This window comes from Macrotis lagotis, chromosome 1 (genome assembly GCF_037893015.1).
Source record: "Macrotis lagotis isolate mMagLag1 chromosome 1, bilby.v1.9.chrom.fasta, whole genome shotgun sequence".
Lineage (NCBI taxonomy): Eukaryota > Metazoa > Chordata > Mammalia > Peramelemorphia > Peramelidae > Macrotis > Macrotis lagotis.
This window is the reverse complement of record NC_133658.1, coordinates 842,723,797-842,744,501: the sequence shown is the minus strand read 5'-3', so window position 1 is coordinate 842,744,501 and position 20,705 is coordinate 842,723,797. Positions and strand designations below refer to the sequence as shown.

The 20,705-nt window shown below is 36.0% G+C and overlaps 1 protein-coding gene across 1 annotated transcript; it reads left to right on the top strand.

Annotated features, from left to right (window-relative positions):
• Positions 1 to 5,459: 5,459 nt before the first annotated feature.
• On the top strand, positions 5,460 to 6,410 carry LOC141507919 (olfactory receptor 52N2-like). The gene has a single exon (XM_074216077.1). It carries the CDS (start codon positions 5,460 to 5,462, stop codon positions 6,408 to 6,410), a length of 951 nt encoding a protein of 316 aa, XP_074072178.1.
• Positions 6,411 to 20,705: the final 14,295 nt, after the last annotated feature.

Here is a 20,705-nt window from a genome sequence, read left to right as displayed (position 1 = left end):
TTACATCCAGAAGCATACTTTCTTTTAAATATTATTTAATTTTATTAGTTCTTAGTTATTTTATTAATTCTATATTAGCTTTTATTTTTTCACTATCTCTTATCAGTCTTTTCTTAGAAAGTTTTCTTTTTTCTATTGACTTCAATACCCATAGTATCTTCTTTCTTTTTCTTCTGCTTTACTTCTTTCTCTTATTTCTTTCTTTCTTTCTCTTTCTTTCTTTTTCTAATTCTTCCTTCTTCCTTGTCTTCCTCCTCCTCCTCTTCTCTTCTTCTCCTTCTCCTTCTTCCTTCTTCTCCTTCTTCTTCTCTCCTTCTTCTTCTCTCCCCTTCTCTTCTTCTTCCTTCTTCTCCTCTTCTCCTTCTCTTTTTCTTTTTCTTCTTCTCTTCTTCCTTCTTCTCTTCTTTTCTTCTTCCTTCTCTTCTTCTTCCTTCTTCTCTTCTTCTTCTTCCTCTTCTTCTTTTCTTCTTCTTCTTCCTCTTCTTCTCCCTCCTCTTCTTCTTCTTCTCTTCTTCTTCTCCTTCTTCTTCTTTGCTTCTACTTCTTCTCTTATACTTCTCTAAGAAGAAAGGGTAAATCTAGTGTTTTCTGAGGCAGATCATTTAAATTTGTATGACCTCCCCACTCCTGGAATAGAGACAAATTTGTGTCTTCACAACTTCTATCCATTGTTCCTAATTCTGACCCTTGGGTAGGCAGACAGACAGGACAAGCAAAATCTATATTATACAGAATGATCCTTCAGATACTTGAAGCTATCTACAATGTTCCCATAATAACCATCTTTTCTCTGGGCAAAAGTATTTCCAGTTCCTTAAAACTCTCTTAATCTAAGGACATAGTTTAGTTATTGCCCTTCATCATCATTATTACTTCCTCATCATCACCCTCCTTTGGAAAATCTACAATTTAAAAATATCTTTCCTGATCTATGAAGACTAGAAATGAACACAATACTCCAGATGTAGTCTTGTCAGGAAGGACTATAGGAGGCCTATTTTTTCCCTGGAAGTGATACTTGTCAATGTTACTTAAGATGATGTTGTTCTTCTTGGGCTTCTATATTGCAGCTTTGATTCAAGTCAATCAAAATCATCAGGCCTTTTTCAGAACAGTCGATATTTAATTATACTTCCTCCACCTTATACTTGTAAAATTGGTTTATTGGAACAAAATATAAAATTTTACATTTATTCCTATAAATTATTTTATTAGAGTGAACCTAATCTTCTAGTATAGCATGATCTTGTTGAATACTGACTGTTTTACTTAGTGTATAAGTAAGCCTTCCCTTTCTGGTAATCTGCAAACTTCTTAGGCATGCTAATCTAAATCAATGATAAAAATGCAAAATACTCCTGAACCAAACACTGATGTCTGGGCTGTTCTACTGCAGTGGTTTCTGAAATGTCTTTACCAATTTATGACCTAACCAGCACTTCATTATTTTATCTATATTCCCTTAGTTTCACCAACCTCCTCATTTTCATTCTTGGTCATCTTTTCTAATGTGATTCCTATGAGGTAAAAGCTTATAGTTGATATAATTCAGATTCCTACCACTATTTCTGTCTCAGAACATTTTGTTTGGTTTTTGATAAATAAGAATAAGTATAAGATCTCAATATCTTTGATTCTTATGAATTTTAAAGAATGAAATTATCATGATAGGATATCACTTTATATATTGCAAAAAAGCATTTAATTTTGATCTCATATTAACTCTCTGTGCTAATATTAACCCAAATTTATATATGAAGAAATTGAAGTTTATAGAGTTTTTTTTCTTGCCCTGGAATACATATCTAAAGTAATAGAAGTAAGATTTGAACCCCAATCTTCCAGACTTGTAGTCAGGAATTCTAAGCACTGTCATACCAGTTATCAAAGGAAGAAGCTCATTAAAGGTATGGAATATGTAAGTTTGTTTTTCTTTGTATTTTCCATTGTATCCCCCAACAGTAGTGCAGTACTTTCCAAATAATTTTCATGGTAAATGTCTACTGAATTGAGTGGTTGAAAGAAATCCAAAGAATTTTATTTTTTTATCTGCCTTCCTTTTAGCCAAAAACTACTGAAAACTGGGACAACTTAAGTCCCTCAATCAGTATCATATTTACTTGGCCAAACATCCTTCAGCCCTTTTTCTCAAACTCAGTTCCAAATATCCAAATCTCATTTTCAAATACTGCCTCCTTATTCAACCTTCTTATTTCTGTTCTCACATCTCACTTTCTCTTCCAAAGCTACTAAACTCCTATCTTTAATTGTCCACAGTATTTTTTATTACAATAATTTTATCTCAACAATAGTCAGGTTAGGAAAGATTTGTGATATTTCTTTTTCATACTGAACACATTTCATAGAAAGACAAAGAACCTCCCTCATGTAAAAGACTGATAAATACTGTGTCACTATCTTGTCTCAAAAAACTACTAATCATGACTATACAATTAGGAAGAAGATTAAGAACCATCAAAGGAGAAAGAGAAAGTGAACAGAGAAATTAGAATCTTAGTGTTTCTGAAGAGAAGCAAAGATAGGGCACACAATTGAAGGGTTTAGTCAGATCTCAAATAAACAAATAGATCAAGAGAGATTAAAAATAGAAAAAAACACACCCCATTTTTATTGATAATAAAACTGTAATTATCATTAGTACTGAGGCATCTGGGTGGTGGATAGAGTCCTGGACCTGGAGTCAGGAATACCTGAGATCAAATCTGGTATAAGACATTCACTAGCTTTGGGACCCTGGGCAAGTCACTTAATCCTGTCTGCCTCAGTTTTCTCATTTGTGAAATAAGGCACAATAGGAAATGGCAAACCATCTCAATATCTTTGCCAAGAAAATCTTAAATGGAATACAAAAGAATTGGAAACAACTGAAAAGACTAAAAGACTAAACCACTACCACCACCTTAATTCACCTTAATCATCATAATGGCTCCAGCAGTGATATCCTTACCCTGATTCTATTCTACACAGGACTAGCAGCATAATCTTCAAAATGAACTGTTATGAATATACAATTCTCCTCAAGAAAACAGTGACTGAATTTTGTCTATTCTAAAGTACAAAAAGTGATCCTAGAATGGAAGGACCTCCACAATTTTCTACAGCCAAGCTGTCCAGTCTAATCATGCTGAATTCCTTTTCATTTTCTTTTTCAGCCAAACTGATCTATGTTCTTTCCTCTATATCTCCATCAGATGTATCCCTGCCTTCCTGAGAAGTATAGTTCAAAAGAGACCTCTTCTTGAAGTCTTTTCTGTACCTACAGATGAAAGTGTTCTTTTCTTCCTAAAATTTCCCATATTTTTTCCATGTTCCTCCTTTGAACTTTCCTGTGCCATGGTTACTTGCATAACTATCTCCCATAACTGCTTTTTTTCCCAAAAAAGTTATTATTCCCCAATGTCTCCAGTTTCTCCTAAGTCTCTCAGAATCCTTGCTTCCTGGGAAAACTCAGTTTATGAAACACTTAAGTAAGATCTTTCATAAACCTTCTGGCTATTTCTGGACTCTCCAAATTACATTGTACTTATTTTCTTTACACTTTTTTTTGCATATACCTTTAATAGTTTTGCCTTTCTTTTTCTTTTTTCATTTTGGTTTTTGCAAGGCAATGGGGTTTAGTGATTTGCTCCAGGTCACACAGGTAATTATTAAGTGTCTGAGATCAGAGTTTGAACTCAGGTCCTCCCGACTCCAGGGCTGGTATTCTATCCACTGTGCTGCCTAGCTACCACTACATATTGTCTTTTGTGAAAGAATATAAACTCCTTTTAAGGAGGTACACTTTCATTTTTTGTCTTTGTAGTCCCAGGGTTCTTTCAAAGTTTCTGGCATATAGGAGAAGTTTTTAATAAATGCCTGTTCTGTAATTTGTTCCTCCAATTAGATTGTAAGGGACTTGGAAGTAAGGGCCATGCCATTTTGTCTTTTTATGTTCAACACCTTGCAGAATTCCTTGTATGTGATGTATTTTATAAATAATTATCAGCTGGGCTTGGCTTGATGACATGAATGAAAAGATAGGAGAGTATAATCAAAGAATGATATTTCAAAGTAAATCTTGCAAGTGGAAAAATTTGAAGAGTTAGTGATATTTAAGAGATGATTGTGTGTGTGTCTATGTGCATGGGAATGTATGCATATGTGTGTGTGTGTGTGTGTGTGTGTGTGTGTAAGAGGACAGAGAAAGATGTAAACTATTGGAATTATATGATCAGGTTCTAGCAGTCTAGCTAGATGAATTTTAATCTATAATCCTATAATTTAATGATATCTATCATTTTCCTGTTCACTTTTATAAATCCTGGAAAAAATTAGCAATAAAATTAATTTCTAGTCACTGTTACCCTCATACTAAATTTCTTCTTTCTTTCTTAGTTAGTGGGGAAGAGTCTCCAAAGGTCATTTATAGTCTACCTTTGAATCTAGGTAGGATCTTAGGGAAAAAAAAGACACATAAGTTTTTCTCTTGGATCTTCATATTAACAACAACAATTCAATTTAACAGCATTAAATGTAAAACCATAAAGTCAGAAGTTATTAACACATAAAATTTGCATCTTCTACCAAGTGACACATTTTGATAGGGTAAAGGAAATTGAAAGAAAAATTTCAAAGAGAGGATGGAAAATGTGTGTGACAATAAGGCTGTCCATTGTAGTTTTTCATGTACTTTTTTTTATAACTGAAACCATTGCTTCCAATTCATGAAATTTATTTTTTATTCCAAGCATGGTGGTACAATTCTTTAAATCACAATGAATATAGATTTTCAAATAGAAAGGACTTTAGAGGCCATCAGGACTAACCTCTTCATTTTATAAGATAAGAGAACTGATATCCAGAGAATTTTAAATGCTTCCCCAAGGTCACAAATCTAATATATTTCCTATTACTACTTAGGCAATTCTTATATCTAGCTAAGAGAAAGTCCATGGTATTGTCCCATAATATATACTATGATATGGGATCTATTCTCCAGCCCCACAGGGCTTGGCTATGGAATCTATTCTCCAGCTTAAATGAATTTCAGGCTACTTGGCCCAGCCAGCAAGATGGCTAGTTATCATTCTGGTAAGGAGAGGGAAAGGTAATCAGCTGGGGAACTAAGATCTAAATAGACTGAATTGAGAATGCCAGGAATTTAATTCAGTGCTTGACCAAGAGATAAATACTAATAAGGATGATATATTCAAATGTCATAAAGAGAGGTTGATCAGAAAACTAAGTTTGAATTTTGTCAGATTACAGCCAAAGCGAATTTGAATTCCCCAAATCCTCTGGATGTGATTCTTGTCAAAACTGGTTGAAAAGAATGAGTTTTCCATTCTTTTCCACTCCAATCATCTTTAGCTAATTTCCCTGCAACACTAACCCTCTCATTCTCTTTCTGGGTAGGCAGCAGCCACCATTGAATATAACATGCTATCCACTTGCCCATCATGTATAGCTCCAATGCCACCAGCTTGACACCAGCATTCTTCATTCTGAATGGAGTTCCTGGATTGGAATCATCTCACATATGGATCTCCCTCCCATTCTTTTTCATGTACCTCATTGCTGTTTTGGGGAATAGTGGACTCCTCTATTTAATTCGCCATGAGGAATCCTTGCACCGACCAATGTATTACTTTTTGGCTCTTCTCTCCTTCACTGATGTTGCCCTCTGTACTACAACTGTGCCCAATATGCTCTTTATCTTCTGGTTCAACCTTAAGGACATCTCCTTTAATGCTTGCCTGGTCCAGATGTTCTTTGTTCATATGTTGACTGGGATGGAATCTGGTGTACTCATGCTCATGGCCCTGGATCGCTATGTGGCCATTTGCTACCCCCTACGCTACACTACTATCCTCACCAATTCTGTTATTGCCAAGGGTGGGTTTATCACCTTCCTGCGGGGTGTGATGCTCATCATCCCTTTCACTTTCCTCTCCAAGAGGCTTCCCTACTGCCAAGGAAATACCATCCCTCATACTTACTGTGACCACATGTCTGTAGCTAAGGTCTCCTGTGGGAATGTCAAAGTCAATGCTATCTATGGTTTGATGGTAGCTCTACTAATAGGTGTATTTGATATCTGTTGCATCTCCGTGTCTTATACCATGATTCTCCGAGCTGTGGTAAGTCTTTCCTCTGCAGATGCCCGACACAAAGCCTTTAGTACCTGCACATCTCACATTTGTGCTATAGTTATTACCTATGTTCCTGCTTTCTTCACTTTCTTCACCCATCGCTTTGGAGGAAACACTATTCCCCACCACATTCACATCATTGTGGCCAATCTCTACTTGCTCCTACCTCCCACAATGAACCCTATTGTATATGGAGTAAAGACCAAGCAGATAAGAGAGGGAGTGATCAAATTATTATTTGGGGAGAAAAGTTTCTAGATCTAAGAATTGTTGACTATTGATCATATGCTAGAGTAAAGAAAGAGAAATAGAAACTTAGAGAAAAGATTTTTGAAGATATGAGCAAATGTGTGTTAAAAAAATTATCCAGGTATGCAAAATTCATGACTCTTATTCCATTACAATGACTGACTTATCTGTGTACAAATCAAGAAAATAGACTATAAAATTTGCATTGAAGGAAACAAAAGTTCTTCTTTCCCTCGTGAATATTCATTGGAATATTGACCCAGATCCAGAGATACATAGGGTTGTAATAGACATTAGCATAGATCATCTTTCCTCAGATTCTGAGCTTTGTTGTGGGCAATGGTGGAAGATAAATAGAAAGGAAGGATAAGAGTTCTCACAAATGGTAAGTCTTTAAATTTGAGATGAAAATTACTCTTGCAAAAATGTTTTGGTAAATCTCAGCACTATAAATACTTGGGTAATAAGTACACCTATGTACCATAAATTGGAACAAGAGAAATTATATCTGGGCAGATATTCTAGGTTAATTTTAAGCAGGTTTGAAAAAAGAATGTGATAATGTTTAGATGATTGAAGAAGGGATTCAGCTACAAAATTTGTAAACATTTTAAACAAATAAACATTGCCTGGCTTGGGACATGTGTCTGTATTTGGTTATTTCCCCAAGAATTTGTTAAGGGAAGATTATATCTAGTGAGAAATTGTTAAAGATTGAGATGGGAAAGGAACTCATTCACCTGAATCTTGGAGAGAAAAGGCACATTTTATGTTATTTAGATCGGATTGTTTAAATTAAAATTTTTTATATTTTTTATAATTCTATGTAAAGATGGTTTTCAACATTCATTTTAGTAAAGATTTCTCCTTCCAATCTTTGCCTTCCCCCTCTCTAAGTTAGTAACCTGATCTAAGTTATACATACACAATCATATCCCACTTATGTCCATACTAGTCATTTTGTGAAAGAAGAATCAGAACAAAAGGGAAAAATCACTAGAAAGCAAAAAGAAAATTTATTTATTTAGGTTTTTGCAGGGCAATGGCTTAAGTTACTTGCTCAAGGCCACACAGCTAGGTAATTATTAAGTATTTGAGAGAGGAGGTGAATTCAGGTCTTCCTGACTCCAGGGTCTGTATTCTACCCACAGCTCTGCCTAATGATCCCTCACATGGAACAAATTTTAAAAAGTGAAGATAGTATGCTTTGATTTGTATTCAGACTTTATAATTCTTTTTCTGAATGTGGATGGCATTTTTCACCTCTATTCTTTTGGAATTGTCTTTGATCACTGTATGGTTGAGAAAAGCTAAGTCTTTTGTGGTTGATATCACACAATGTAGTTGTTAACTGTGTAAAATGTTCTCCTGGTTCTCATTTCACTCAGTATCAGTTCATGTAGGTGTTTCCAGGTTTTTCTGAAATCAGTCTGCTCATCATTTCTTATAGAACAATAATTTTCCATTACATTCATATACAACTTGTTCAGCTATTCCACAATTGATGGGCTTCCCCTTGATCTTCAATTCCTTACCACCACAAAAAGGGTTGCTATGAATATCTTTGTTTATGTAAGTTCTTTCCCCTTTCTTATGATTTGTTTGTGATACAGACCCATTTAGTGATATTGCTGGATCAAAAGGTGTGCACAGTTTTATTGTCCTTTGGAAGTAGTTCCAAATCCTCTCCAGCATGGTTATATAAATTCACAATTTCAACCAAGAATGTATTATTGATCCAGTATTCCCAAATCCTCTCTAACATTGATCATTTCTCTTTTCTGTCATATTAGCCAATTTGATAGGTGTGAGGCAGTACCTTAGTGTTGTTTTAATTGGTTAATAGTGATTGAAAGCATTTTTTCAGATGACTATAGTTTTAATTTCTTCATCTGAAAACTGCCTGTTCATATCTTTTGATCATTTATCAATTGGGGAGTGAATCATATTACTTTCTTCTTTTTTTAATTACACGTAAAGATAATTTTCTGCTTTCATTTTTCCATAAGACTTTGAGTTCCACATTTTTCTCCTTCCCTCCTTCCTTTTCCCCTCAAGAAAGCAAGTGATCTGATATAGATTATACATGTAAAACCATGTCAATTGTCTTTCCATATTAATTATGTTGTGAAAGAAGAGTTAGAACAAAAGGGGAAAAATATGAGAAAGAAAAGATAAAAAAAATTTTAATGTGAAAATAATAGGCTTTGGGGGCAGCTAGGTGGCATAGTGGATAAAGCACCACCTTGGAGTCAGGAGTACCTGGGTTCAAATCCAGTCTCAGATACTTAATAATTACAAACGCTAGATAAAATGAGATAAAGAATGCTCTTTTACCTAGTTAAAAAAAAATCTTGGAGGGGCTAAGTAGAGAGTATAGAGTTCAGAAGGACAAACCTGGAGGAATAGGAAGATGATAGTGCCATTGGATATTGAAAAAGAACTTCTATCCTACATGGACAGTCCTGAGGCTGAATTTGGACTAACTCAAGTCTCTCCTCATTCCAACCCACATTTCTCCAGTCAATAGGAAGTTAGGACATTTTTAAAAATGATTTAAATAGATGGCATGGATATCTTTGTCTGAAAACTGCTTATATATTTTTATCATTTATCAATTGGAAAATGGATTTTATTTTTAATAAATTTGATTCTGTTCTCTATGTTTGAGGAATGCAATCTTTATCAAAGAAACTTGTTTCAATATTTTTCCCCAGAGTTGCTATTGATAACTGATTTTTCCTCCATCTTATTCCTCCCTCCCCCATTTATTCTATTCTCTCTTTTCACCCTGTCCCTCCTTAAAATTATTTTGTATCTGACTGTCCCCTCCCACAATCTTCCCAGCCTTCTATCACCTCCTTCCCTTCCCCTATTCCCCATCCCTGCCCCCTTTCTCCCATTGCTTTCCTCTCCTCTTTTTCTTCTAGGGTAAGATAGATTTCTATACTCAATTGAGTAAAAATGCTATTCCATCTTTAAGTCAATGCCAATGAGAGTAAGACTCACTCACTCCTCTTCACCTTCCCCCTCTTCCACTCCACTGCAAAAGCTTTTTCTTCCCTCTTTTATATGAAATAAATTCAACTTCTGCTGGTGCCTTGTCTATATATACTTCTTCTAACTGCCCCAATTAGTGAAAAAGTTCATACAAGTTAATGGTATCATCTTCTCATGCAAGAATATAAGCAGTTCAACATCGTTAAATCCCTCATGATTTTTCTTTCCTGTTTATCATTATATTCTTCACTTGAGTCTTGTATTCAAAGATCAAATGTTCCATTCAACTCTGGTCATTTCAACAGGAAAGTTTGAAAGTCTCTCCTTTCATTGAATGTTCATCTTTTCCCCTGAAAGACTATGTTCAGTTTTGCTGGGTAGTTGATGCTTGGTTGTAATCCAGATTCCTTTGCCTTCCAAAAATACCACATTCTAAGTCCAATGAGCCCTTAATGTAGAATTTGTATATCTTGTGTTATCAGTGACTCCACGATAAATGGATTGTTTCTAGTTGCTTGCAATATTTTCTCCTTGACTTCTTGAGAGTTCTGAAATTTGGCTATTAAATATTACTAGCAGTTTTCATTGTGGGATCTCTTTCAGGATGTCTGGTGGATTCTTTCCATTTCTATTCTTCTCTTTGCTTCTGGGCTATCAGAGAAGTTTTCATTGATATTTTTTTTGACAAGGCAATGAGGTTGTGACTTACCCAAGGTCATACAGCAATTAAGTGTCTGAGGTCATATTTGAATTCAGGTCTTCCTGACTCCAGGAATGCCCTATCCACTGCACTATCTAGCTGCCCCTTCATTGATAAGTTCTTGAAAGGTGATGTATAGGGTCTTTTCTTGGTCATAGCTTTCAGGTAATCCAATAATTTCTAAATTATCTCTTTTGGATCTGTTTTTCAAGTCATTTTTTATTCTTTTGGTTTTGTTTTGTTGTTTTTTGATTTCTCACAAAGTCATTAGCTTCCCTATCCTACATTCTATATCTTAAGTAATTATTTAATTTAGTGATTTTTTTGTATCTCCTTTTCCATTTGGCCAATTTTACTTTTTAAGGAATCCTTTTCCTCATTGACTTTTTTTTTACCTTTTTTTTCCAATTGGCTTGGTCTGATTTTTAAGCTGTTATTTTCTTCAGTAATTTTTACATCTCCTTCACCAAGTTACTGACTTAGTTTTCATGATTTTCTGCATCCCTCTCATTTCTCTTCCAAATTTTTCCTCTATTCCCCTTACTTGATATTGAAAACTTTTCCTAGTCTGAGAACAATCTACATATTTCTTAGAACCTTTGGATATAGAATCTTTAACTTTGTTATTTTCTTCTAAATGTGTATTTTGATCTTCATATGACCATAGTAAATGTCGTAGTCAGATTTTTTTCTTCTGTTGTTTGCTCATTTCCCCAGCCTATGACTTAATTTTAATTCATTTTTAAAGTGGGATCCTGCATCCATGGTGTAGGATGCACTGTTCCAAGCTTTTTGCAGCTGTTTTAAGAGATATTTCAATTCTTCCAAGGTATAATGAGAGGTTATGATTACTCTCTTTGAATATACCGTGGTCTGTGGATGACCACAAGTACTGCACTCTGCCCTAGAATTGTGAGGAGGGTCCTTACTCTGCTGCATGCAGTAAGCTCTGTTGTGCTTCTGCTCTTCTTTTTGGGACTGGGGTCTATTCAAATCTAAGAAAAAACATAATATGTAGTAGAAAAAGGAATGATGGCATGTCACCACTGCTATTTAATAAAGAACTAGAAATGCTATATATAAGCAATAAAGCAAGAAAGAGAAATCTATGGACTAAAGATAGCAAAGAAGAAGCAAAATTATCACTTTTTGTTGGTGACATGATATTTTACTTAGAAAACTTTATCAGCCAAAAAAAAATTGAAACAATAAAGGCTGAAAGTTTCAGATGTGAAATTAATACATACACATCCTCATCATTTCTCTAAATACCAATAAAACCTAGTAGGAAGTACAAGAATACAGAATTGCACTCAAAATAACCACAAAAGCTAAAAAATATTTAGAAGTCTATCTCCCAAGAAGCAATGATGAATGATAGGATTCCAATTTTAAAACAATATTTGTTAAAAATAAAGACAGACAAATAATTGGGAAAATATTTATTGCTCATGGGTACACATTGGTCCAATCAAAATTAATTTATTTTGTGAATGTTATCCTAATCAGAATGCCAAAGGAGTCATGTTATTTTATTAATTTTTTTTTAATTTAAGGAAATGGGGTTAAGTGACTTGCCCAAGGTCACACGGCTAGGCAATTATTAAGTATCTGAGGTCAGATTTAAACTCAGGTACTTCTGACTCCAGGACCAGTGCTATATCCACTGCACCACCTAGCTGCCCCCCAAAGGAATCATTTTAGAAGTGGAAAAATAAAAATAAAACTAATGTGGAGGAAGAAAACATCACAAATTTCAAGGGTAATAATCAGTACTGTAACAAGATATATTACAAAGTAGTAATCATTAAAGTAATATGATACTGACTTAAAAATATCTCAGTTAATCAGGGGAATAGATTAAGTATACAAAAAGGAAAAATAAATAAAACAGTAACACAATATTCTGTAAACCAAAGATATCAGTTATTGGGAGAAGGGCTCACTATGTGATTAAAAAACAAAAAACAATAAAACTACTGGAAATCCTGGAAAGGAATCTAGAAGAAATCAGATTTAGATCAACACTTCCCACGTATATAAAAATAAGTTCTAGAGAGAAGCAGAACTAAGATGGCAGAGTAACCGGAAGAAATACAACAAATCCACCCAACTATCCCACCATCACAAAATTCCTGACCAGAGACAAAATGGATCTAGCAAATAGCGATAAGATGCATTTGCAAAATATCTTCTGAGTTTAATCAAAGGATTTACTCTAAAAAAGATGGGTAAGGGGAAGCAATATATACTCCCAAAGTTAGATATCACAAGTAGTAATGATTAAGAAAGAAAAAAAGAAAGAAAGAACAGCACCTGAGACACTCAGAATTTTCTCTGGTGACAAAAAAAAGGAAAAAGTATAATCCAGGATTTCAGGTGTCTACATAAAGATGCTTAAAGTTTAGATAACAAAGAAGAAAAACTGGAGACTCTACCTATTAACTTTGTGACTTTGCTTGGTAAACAGAAATTATGTACCAAAGATAAAGGGAAAAGGCTGCACTAGTACATTCAAAGATATCATCAAGGATGATATCAAAATCTATTATACCCCAGTACTCCCCTCCCTTATTGCAAGACCATGAAGACTCCAGAAGTTTGCCTCAGTCTCAGCAGCCCTGGTTGACCACAGTCCTTCAGAAGCAAAAGTCTTCCAGGATTATGGATGATGCAAAGCTCTGCATCATCTAGGGAAAACTCCCTGAACTTCCAGCCACAAGACAGAGAACCAAGGACAAAGGGAGTGAAATAGGTCACCAGAACAGGACACCATATATGTGTGTGGGGGGCTATACAGCATTTTACCAAGTTGTGTGAGGGACATAGTATAGTATACAGCTGAGGTCAGTTATGACCATCCCAAAATCATTTGAGGCAGAGACCTAGGAGAATGAGTTATGAATTGCCCATTATGGAGGACATTGAGGTGCTTTGAGATTGAGATTGAGAAATCACATTAAAGGGGAAATTAGGAAATTAGTGAAATAGAAAATAGGGTTGGGGGGACTGAAAGTATTTTTTAGATTTCAGGAAGAAGAAAACTCAAAAGACTTTTTAACATAACAGATAAATCAATAGGGAATAGGCAGTAATAACCAAAGGAAATATGGCTTCCAGATTAAGAAAACAAATTTAGGAATTTATTTTAAAATATTGCAAAATGAGGTAAAATGATGTCACAGAATGAGACAGAGGACTCTGTGGAATTTGAGGAGAATATGAAATCACAACACATTATTCCTGAATCATTTAAATAGAAATGAGAATTGGAAATAGAATTTATATTCTATAAAATAAAAACAAGAAGAGAAAAATTTGAATTTGCAATGAAAAAGCTTCACCAAAGAAAGAAAAGAAAAAATAAGAGATTGAGAATGTAAATACATTGAAGTAAAGTGAAACATAAAATTAGAGAAGTAAAAAAAAACATTAAAAAGAAAAAGACTCACAATGCAATCAAAAATACTTAACTCAGGAGCAGGTAGATGGCACAATATAGAGCACCAACCCTGGAGTCAGGACAACCTGAGTTCAAATTTGACCTCAGACACTTAATAATTACCTAGCTGTGCGACCAATGCTCAACTAACCTAAAACATGAAAAGACAAAATTCTTAACATCTAATGAAGGAGATTATAGAACTTCTGAATCTAAAAAATGAAATTTCAGGGGCAGCTAGGTGGCTCAGTGAATACAGCACCGGCCTTGGAGTCAGGAGTACCTGGGTTCAAATCCGACCTCAGACACTTAATAATTACCTAGCTGTGTGGCCTTGGGCAAGCCACTTAACCCCATTGCCTTGAAAAATCTAAAAAAAATAAAAAAGGCCACAGTCTTCTCTGACCATGGCCCAGCCAACACTCTGCTTGGCTGTTCTTTATCTCTCTCTCTCTCTCTCTCTCTCTCTCTCTCTCTCTCTCTCTCTCTCTCTCTCTCTTTCTCGCCCTTCCTATGTCTTGTAACCTTTTAAATAAATTTTTGTTTTATGTCCAGCCATACTTTCCCAAGTCTGAATAATGATTCTTCATAGGCAGAACTGAACACAAGCAGCCATCAGCTACATATATGACAAGCCAGCTAGGAGATTCTGCCCAGACTGGGAAATTGGATGGAGCTACATAGAAAATAAGGAAGACTTTACTGTCACAGTTAGAAGTTTCCCTCTAGAATACAGGAGTCTGGGACAGTAGGAGGACACTGGTCATGGGGTCACTTTGGATAGTATGGTGAATTAAAAGGCCCCTTTGGTGTAAATTTGGATAGCAGTGTTTGCTGCAAGAACTTGGTTCAGTTTTCCGTGCCCCTGATATTCCTGAAAGATTTCTACAAGACCTCCGACACCTGCCACAAAAAAGGAGTGATCCTCATAACAAAAAAGAATTGTGAGATCTGTGCAGACCCCTGGAAGTCCTGGGGGAAGCATGCCTTGATGATTCTCAAAAAGAATGAGTGAGGAGTCTCCAATCCTACTATGGAAGTCCTGAAGGCCTCTCGTTCCAGATGTTGTTCCTAGATATGGCCTTCATCTTCATCCTTTAATGGGAATCAATATCAATGCAGTTGGTGAGTAGTGTTAGGCCATGGCCAGAAGAAATAGGCTAAGATCTACAGGACCCATCCAAACAGTCTATACTCCTTCTTTTGTCCTCTCCTACCCTGGAGGTCCCAAGTCCTTCTAATCACTTCACTCTCCCCTAGAGAAGTCTTATATACAGCCTCCAGTCCTAATTTCCCCTCTAATGCCTTATGGTAAGGGTTCTTAATTTTTTTTTATGCATCATGAACCTCATCTCAGAATAATCATTTTAAATGCATAAAATAAATTATATAGTATTACAAAAGAAACAAATCATATATATATATATAAAGAATTATATTTTTTTAACTTATAGACTCTAGATTAAGAACTTTTTATTTATAGTATAAAATGATTCCACACCTGAATAATTGGAGTGTGAATTACTAATAATGGCTTTATGTTTACATCACCCCTCTTCACACCTTCAATCAAGACTTGTATTTTAAAAGAAGAGATGATTAACTAAAAAAAGAAAATCTTGAATGATCAATTTATTTTAAGCACCTTAGGCATCTTTTGGGAGAGGGTGAGAGTGGGAACTTTTTGGTCACAGAGTCCAAATCCTAATATTTTCTGAGAGGTTCCTGAGAATTCTACCAAGGAAGAAAGTAATTAAGAAAAATCTCCAGGTCTAAAAAGCCCCTCTAGGACAGATTAGGCCCTTCATGATGGCCAGAAAGGGAAACTGGATTTGCTGCCCAATCCTTTGGAACAGGACCAGTACTGAGATTCTAACTGTAACTTGATCTGAAAAGAAAAGATCATCCAGTTCATTTTGTAGGTAAGAATATTGATTCCTGGGGATGTGAAATGATTTTCCTAAGGTTAGGTGGTTAGAAGCAGAGTTAGGGTTCAAATCAAGGCCCTATAATTACATGCTAGAGGCTAGGGCTAGCTCAACTGAGAGTTAGATGGGATCTTTATACTCTGCCATTCCTTCCTTGTATATTTGGTCAGATCCCACAGGTCCCCATTACCTTTTTTTTCTGGCCCTCTCCTACTCCTTCCTTTAATAGACTACTTTTAAGAGACAAAATACTGGAGCTGGAGTCAGAAAACCTGAATTGGAACCTTAGCTCTGATGCTTACAGCTATGTGACCCTTAATGAATATGGTTTACCTCTTTACATCTTAAGTTTCCTCAGCTAGGAAAGTGGAGATAATAAAGTTTGCACTCCCATTTCCATGCCTTTGCAATGTTTCTCTCCCCTACTTGGAATGATTTTCCTATCCCCCACACTCACCTTTTGAAACCCATCCCCACTTTAAGACCAAGCTCAGCTGCTAGTTCCTTCATGAGACCTTGGGATTCCCCCAGAAAAAAGATTCCTTTCTTGAATCTTTCAAGTCTCTCTTAAGTGGTGGAATGTACTTTTTCTGTTCTAACTTGTGGAATTATCTGTCTTTTTCTCTTATTTCTCACCTTTCCCTCACCCTCATCCACTCCTATCAGGTTGTAAACTCCTTACAAAGACTGAAGTAAAAAGATTAAGACTTCAAAAAAAAATTTCAGTTGAAAGAATTCATATATTGCTCTCAAAAAAAAAGGCTGCAAGCTCAAAGACACATAGTGGTTAAATTTAACAATTCAATTCATAAAAAGTAAGTTCTACAAACTATCTGGAGAAAGTTCTTCAAATGCAAAAGAGAGGACATTTAAATAATACAAAACTATTCTATCCCCCTTAGAAAAAGAATCATGAGTTCTAAAGAGTTCAGGGTGGCCTGTCAAGCACAACAGAGCTTAACCATCTGGGGGAAAAGGTGAATATTTAATAATAAATGTAAAAATAAAGAAGAGTCTGTGATATATTTTAGAAAGAAAACCAGAACTAAAGAGATCATTAGCCTCTTGAACACTCCAAACAACAAATGTAGCAGTGAATAAATAGGAAAGGACAACAACTACAATAGAATGACCAATAAGAGACTTCATTCTAAATGTACAAAGGGAAACAGAAGTGATGCAGAACTCTGGTAGAGCTAACAGCAAAGATACAGATGGGGATATTATGGACAGAACCTGTGATACCCTGGCTACAGGTGAATCAATGCTTCATTGCAACATGGGAGGGTACATAAAAAGGAGGAGGGGAGAAGGGGGGGGATGGAGAGGAACGAATGATGTACCAGAGTCAAATCAAGGACTAGCAATGAGGGAAAGGTGACATCTCTTCTCTTAAAAAATATAAGTACATGTGACAAAAGAAGGTGGGCTGGGGGAGAAAGACTGAAAAATAGGGAAAGGCAGCAACTTGGTGGTGCAATGGATAGATCAGTGTCCTGGAGTCAGGAAGACCTGAGTTTAAATCTAGCTTCAGACACTTAATAATTGCTTAGCTGTGTGACCTTGACCAATTGCCTTAAATTAATTTGCCTTAAATAAATAATTTTTTTTAAAAACAAAAGGTAGAGAAAAGAAAGAGACCTTATTTTGGAGATAGAAAGGGATTCCATAGATGTATGCTACCATGGGTGAAGTGAAGGGCAAGAAGAACCATATACAGAATAAGGTCTGGGGAATTTGGTGTTTGATAAGTCTACTTGTCTTGCATGGGGGTAGAAATTCTGAAGGCAATTGGTCCCTGGAGGAATTGAAAAATACAAACACAGGAAAGAGATCTCCAAGGGAAAAGAGAAAAAAATATAAACAAGAGAGGATATAGAACACAGGTGGGTGGCATAATCAAGGACTTACTTGGGGAAGGACCCTATCATGGGTTGTTAACATTCTCTTACACTTGTTTTGGGGATGCATTTTTCTGAAGGCACAAAGGAAAAAGAGAACCCATAGGGTAAGACCTACAAGGAAGTGGCAGAAAGTATTTAGTAGGAATAGCCTAGACATAAATATCTTGGAAATTTTGATTGCCTGAAGAATGTAGAGAAAAGTGAGAAAACAAATAATTATGGGAGCTTTGAATGAAAGAGAAAAAGGTCTAGGCAAAAGTGTATCCAACCAGGGATCCCTGGACCACAAATAACTTGTAAGAACCTTTCATACAACATCACAGATCAGCTTAACCCTTAACTAATACAGTCCTTGACAAGTTTTTGTTGGGCAATATGTTCTAAAAGAGGTAAAAAAAATTGGACAGCCATGGAATTAGCAGAAATGGAAAAATAGATAAAAAAGTGAGTGAGAGAAATCCTTCTTGGAAAGGGGTGAGAAAAGAAATTTATAAACTAATGAATAGGACTAACTGAAGAGGATGACAAAAAGGGGGGATTTAGAGGGTATAGAGTAGAAAGAAATATATAAGTAGTTGAAAGCAGGAAATAAAAAAAGAATTAATAAACTAAAATTTAAAGAGAAAGGAGAAAAAAATGAGAAGGAATCAGAGAGAGAAGGAGATAGCCAGTGGAAGTAGGGTCACTTAAATAAAAGATTTAATATCTCTGAAGGGATATAATACTGTGTTTATAGCAGAAGTTGGAATTTGAAACTGAAAATCTTTTGCAATGACAACATTAATGCATATAAGATAAGAAGGGGGAATCATTGGATTGGGGGGAAAATTCTTTATATTGATTTCCTGATAAGGGTTTGATACCCAGTTTGTGTGTGTTTGTGTGTGTGTGTGTCTGTGTGTGTGTGGTGGGGAGGAGCAATATGCAAAAGAGACTATTCTTGATCACACCCTGAGGTTCTTACCTTCCCAACTTAATTATTTTTTGAGGGGGAGTGATGATCATTCTTGGCCTCTTCTCCTCTCATATTTAATCTTTTTTTTTAGTTTTTTTGCAAGGCAAATGGAGTTAAGTGGCTTGCCCAAGGCCACACAGCTAGGTAATTATTAAGTGTCTGAGACCGGATTTGAACCCAGGTACTCCTGACTCCAGGGGAGGTGCTTTATCCACTGTGCCACCTCACCGCCCCATCTCATATTTAATCTTAATGACTGAATGGGCATTGCCTCAGTGATCTGTGAAAGTCCTAGCTTTTAAAAGGTCAAGTAGGTTTTCCCCTGCTTTCAGGGCCCTCTCCTGTAATCCTGATCCATATCTGGTCAATGGACCCAAATGGCTCCAGAGTAGAAAGTGAGGGGAAGAAAGTATATTGCAATTTTCACTGAAATCCAGTTCACTTCCATGTCATGGCATCACTTCCCTCTTGTCATGATCATCAAGAATGAAGGACAAATATTATCATCACATTCTCAAGAGAGTCCTGAGGGGGAAAACATTAAACAAATTGCTCAAGGTTAACAGAGAACTGAGCTAGGGTCATAGTGTTCCATTGTGATATTAGTTTATTGCAAGTTTTGGGATTTGGGCAATAGCTTAAGTAGTAACTTTTTCCCTTAAGGAAAGGGTTCAACTTCTTCTGTTTCAGTGTTTCACTAGTGCCTCAACTCAAAGTGGGAAGGTTCCATCACTAATAATTGACAAATCAAATCTTTTCTTTTGTCAATTGTTAGGAGTGGGAGATAATGAGCATAACCTTCTCACTTCATATTAATCCTTTCCTGTAGAAATGTCCCAGAGTCTACTTTGCCTTTAAATCATCTGATCCTGTAGAAAAATCTGAAAATTTCCTGGGCTACACACAGAAAATATGAGTGAATAGTTATTTGATGATTGGCAGAATGTATCATCTATCAATGTTTTTGGTGGACTCTTCCCTTTATCCTAATTCTTTCCCTCTTCCACTAGCTATTTCTGTCTTCATTCATATGACACAGTCTCCCTGGATATGCTTTTCAGCCTTGCTGAGGCTTCACTTATTCTCCTTATCTAGGTGAAGATGGGAGAAAATGGGGTTTAGGAGGGGGTTTAAAGATTGGGTTCAGGTAGAGTGGAAAAACTCACCTACTCTCTCACCAACTTGGGTAAAAAAGGTTTAAATTTTAATTCACAAACAGTTTACCACAAAATTACTACAAAAGGTTCACAAGTTAGGGTCTTTGGAGAACAGCAAGATAGTGAGTTTCTTAAAGATCAGATAGATTAGCAGAAGTTGAGGTTAAAAAGGCTCAAGTGGTTAAAAGGAATAAGAAAAGAAAGAAGCTTAGATCAACATGGATCCAGTCACAGGGAGCTGGGGCCATATTGATTGTCACATGTTAGGAAGGGGGTAGTCAAATTAAAAAGGAAAAGGGAAAAAAGAAGTTTAGATGAGAAAAGGGAGAAAGATGGCAGAGGACCCAGGAGAGGAAAAAGAGAAAAGAGGAGGCAAGCTTCAAGATCAACATAGATCCAGATAAATGGACCTGGGTCCATATTGTTTCGGCAACATGGTCAGAACATGCTGTTCTAGTTGAGAGAGAGAGATAGAGCAGAACCCAGACCAGGAGTACAGAAGAAGAGAAAAGGAGATTGTCCTGGTGCAATTTTGCTTAAATTCGTTTCTGTGGTGGGTGAACAAGGGTGGTGCTTGAGGAGTGGCTAAGGCAGCACTCATTGCCCATGGGTGGTATTTTCTATTTCTTTTGCAGGATCTTCATTCAAGTTATGTCTTCTAACCATCGGGGTCCTTCTTCTTTTCTGTCTTTATGCCACTTCTATAGGTAATCTCAGCAATTCCCATGAATTTAATTCTCTCAAAACTAATGATTATCACATCTTCCTATTCTGTTCCAACCTCTTTGCTGACCTCCAATCTCATATCTCTAATTGCCTTTTGGCCACTTCAAAATGGATATCCAATAGACATCTTAAACTCAAAAGTCTAAAACTGAATTTATTATTGTTTCTTCTAAAGCATTTCCTTACCACCTACTTTCCCTATTCCTGTAGAGGGCAATACCTTTCTCCCAGACCCTTACACTTGAAATCTAGGAGTTATCCTGAGTACTTCATTAAATCTCATCCACCACCCCATATCCAATCTGTTTAGAAGATCTGCTGATTTCAACTTTGCAAAATCTCTCAAATACTCCCCCCTTCACTGTTTTGATATCATCACCAATTTAATATCAGCCCTCATCATTTCATGCCAAAAACTAACCTTTTCCTTATGTCTCTACCTGCCTCGTGTCATTTTCCATTATCCACCAAAGTGATTTTCCTAAAGTATTC

Coding starts and splice junctions, on each gene's coding strand:
- LOC141507919 (XM_074216077.1), top strand. CDS start 5,460: ATGTATAGCTCCAATGCCACCAGCTTGACACCAGCATTCTTCATTCTG.